The 2,577-nt window shown below is 59.5% G+C and overlaps 1 protein-coding gene across 1 annotated transcript in view; it reads right to left on the bottom strand.

Moving 5' to 3' along the window:
* Nucleotides 1-1,512, bottom strand: part of TACR1 (tachykinin receptor 1) — an 18,223-nt gene extending 16,711 nt beyond the window's left edge. The window contains exon 1 of the mRNA XM_009879814.1: nucleotides 1,112-1,512. Coding sequence (XP_009878116.1) covers nucleotides 1,112-1,512 — 401 coding nt within the window. The remainder of the gene's footprint in view (nucleotides 1-1,111) is intronic.
* Nucleotides 1,513-2,577: the final 1,065 nt, after the last annotated feature.

Genomic DNA, 2,577 nt, shown 5'->3' with positions numbered 1-2,577 from the left:
CCTACCCCCTGCCAACCTCCTCTTTGCGTGTATCCCTAGCCAAAATGTCTTTTACTCCCTGGGAAGAAGGACCAAAAAACCGAGGCGTTGCAGAGCCGAGCTGTCTTTGGGAAATATGTTGCGTTGGGAAAAATCTGTTGCGCTTGAAACGCCGGTACTCAAGAGGGAATTGCAAAGCTGTTTGAGAGCCTTGATTTATCCCGAGCGCTGGTGTGAAAATGCCATCAAATAAAAGATTTCTTGGAGGGGGAAAGAAGAGAGGAGAGCTACGCCCTGGTGTATGGCTATTTTGTGTCCTTCGACCCCTGGCTCATCCTTCTGCGGTGACAAAGGCAGCGTCCCCCGTGCCATGGCACCCCGCCGAACGCTGGCTGAACTTTTGATCATGGCAAAACGCAAGCGGGATCTCGCTCTGCCGGCAGTCCCCAGCCATCCGGCAGCGCCGGCAGAAACCAAGCGGTGGAAAAAAACCAACCCCAAAACAACTAAGCTGTGCTGGCTGCAGCCAAAGGAGAGAAACCCCTGGCACCCACCCCTCCCCTTTCACCCCCGCTAATAAAATCAAGGTGGGTTTGCCTGGGGGGGACACACCGACACGCAACGCGACAACACGCTTGCCAAGTCAAGATGCCTTTCCCGAGCCTGAGCTTCCCTCCGAGGCTCCTTAGACGGTTCCCAACCCAGAGCAAGCGACACAAAACAGCTCCTGCGGTGCAGCGGAGGCACATCCGACACAGGCATGTATTTTATGTCATGAGGTGATGCCATTTTGTGCTAAATATCAAGTTTGCTTTTAAATAAGGAGGTTGGGAAAGGAATGGACGGCTCTGCAGAGGAGCCGGGAAGGGAGAGAACGGCGATGCTACAAATGCACACCCAAGACCGACACGCACGGAGGTTACAATGCCTTTTCTCAAGCTCCTTTTGCGGAGCTGACAAAGGATTCCCAGAGCCACCTGCAACCAGGGCGGGGAGAGGGATTATTTTTAGCTTTTACCAAAACGAGCTTTTTTTTAATTGCAAACGAGCTCAGACGGAGCTGAGCGCAACACCCAGGTGGAGGCAGACCTGGGTGCCGGGGAGGGTTTGGGGTTTGACGCTCAGAGCTCACCTGTCCAGGGCGATGGCTGTCATGGAGTAGATGCTGGCGAAGACAGCGGCGATGGGGAAGAAGTTGTGAAACTTGCAGTAGAGCAGCCCGTAGTACCACTCGTTGTGGATGGCGTAGGTGAAGTTCACCACTGTGTTTAAGGCGGACATGGAGGCTTCGGCAAAAGCCAGGTTCACCAAGAAGTAGTTGGTGACGGTGCGCATCCTCTTGTGAGCCAGGATGATCCACATCACCACCACGTTCCCCACCACTGACACCACCACGATGAGGGCATAGGCGACGGCCCACAGGGCCACCTGCCACGGGGGCTGCACGAACTGGTTCGCGAAGGACTCGTTCAGGGAGGCGTTGAGCAGCCACTGGTGCTCCAGCTCCGCTTCCAGCGGCGGAGCGGTATCCATCACACCACGATGCAGCCCGACCAGGCACGCGGATGCTTTGGGGTGCTGGTCCCTCCTGCTTTAGGGTGCAGCAGGATCAGGGTGTATGGATGCTTTGGGATGCAGGTCCCTCCTGGTTCAGTGTGATGCCATTTTGGGGTGCATAGCTGGGTCAGGGCACAGGTACCCCCCAGTTCAGGGGACAGCTGTTTTGGGGTGCACAGCTGGTTCAGGGCATAGGTCTCTCCTGGTCCACGGTGCAGCCAGTTTGGGGTATAGGACCCTTCTGCTTCAGAGTGCAGTGGGTTTGGGGTGCAGGTCCCTCCTGTCTCGGGGTGCAGCTGGAGCAGGGTGCCTGGCCATGTCAAGGCACACCGCTAGTTTGGTGCACGGGTCCTTCCCAGTTCAGGTACAGCCAGACTGGGATGCACAGCTGGATCAGGGCACAGGTCCTTCCTGGTGCAGCAGCAGCTGCACCAGGCTGCAGATTCCTCCTGATTCGGGGCACAGCTGGTTCAGGATGTGGGTCCCTTCCAGTTTGGGAGGGGAGCAGGATGCGGGTCCCTCCCAGTTCAAGGTGCAGCCGGTTTGGGATGTGGGTCCCTCCTGGTTCAGGACTGGAGTGGGATGCGGGTCCTTCCCAGTTCGGGACTGGAGAGGGATGCCGGTCCCTCCCGGTTCAGGGTGCCACCGGTTCAGGATGCGGGTCCCTCCTGGTTCAGGATTGGAGAAGGATGCGGGTCCCTCCTGGTTCGGGTGCAGCCTGTTCAGATGCAGATCCCCGCTGATACAGGACCAGAGCAGGATACGGGTCTCTCCCGGTATGGGACCGGAGCGGGATGCGGGACCCTCCCCGTTCAGGATACGGGTACCCCCCCCGTGCGGGACCGGAGCGGGATGCTGGTCCCCCCGTGTCAGGGACCAGAGCGGGATGCGGTTCCTCCCCGGTGCGGGGCCGGAGCGGGAGCGGGATGCGGTTCCTCCCCGGTTCGGGGCCGGAGCGGGAGCGGGATGCGGTTCCCCCCCGGTTCGGGGTGCGGGTCCCGACCGGAGCGGACCGCGGGTCACAGCCGGTGCCGCGGAGCC

This window comes from Charadrius vociferus, unplaced genomic scaffold, assembly GCF_000708025.1.
Source record: "Charadrius vociferus isolate BGI_N301 unplaced genomic scaffold, ASM70802v2 scaffold682, whole genome shotgun sequence".
Classification (NCBI taxonomy): domain Eukaryota; kingdom Metazoa; phylum Chordata; class Aves; order Charadriiformes; family Charadriidae; genus Charadrius; species Charadrius vociferus.
Note: the sequence above shows the minus strand (reverse complement) of the source record. Positions and strands in the feature narration are given on the sequence as shown.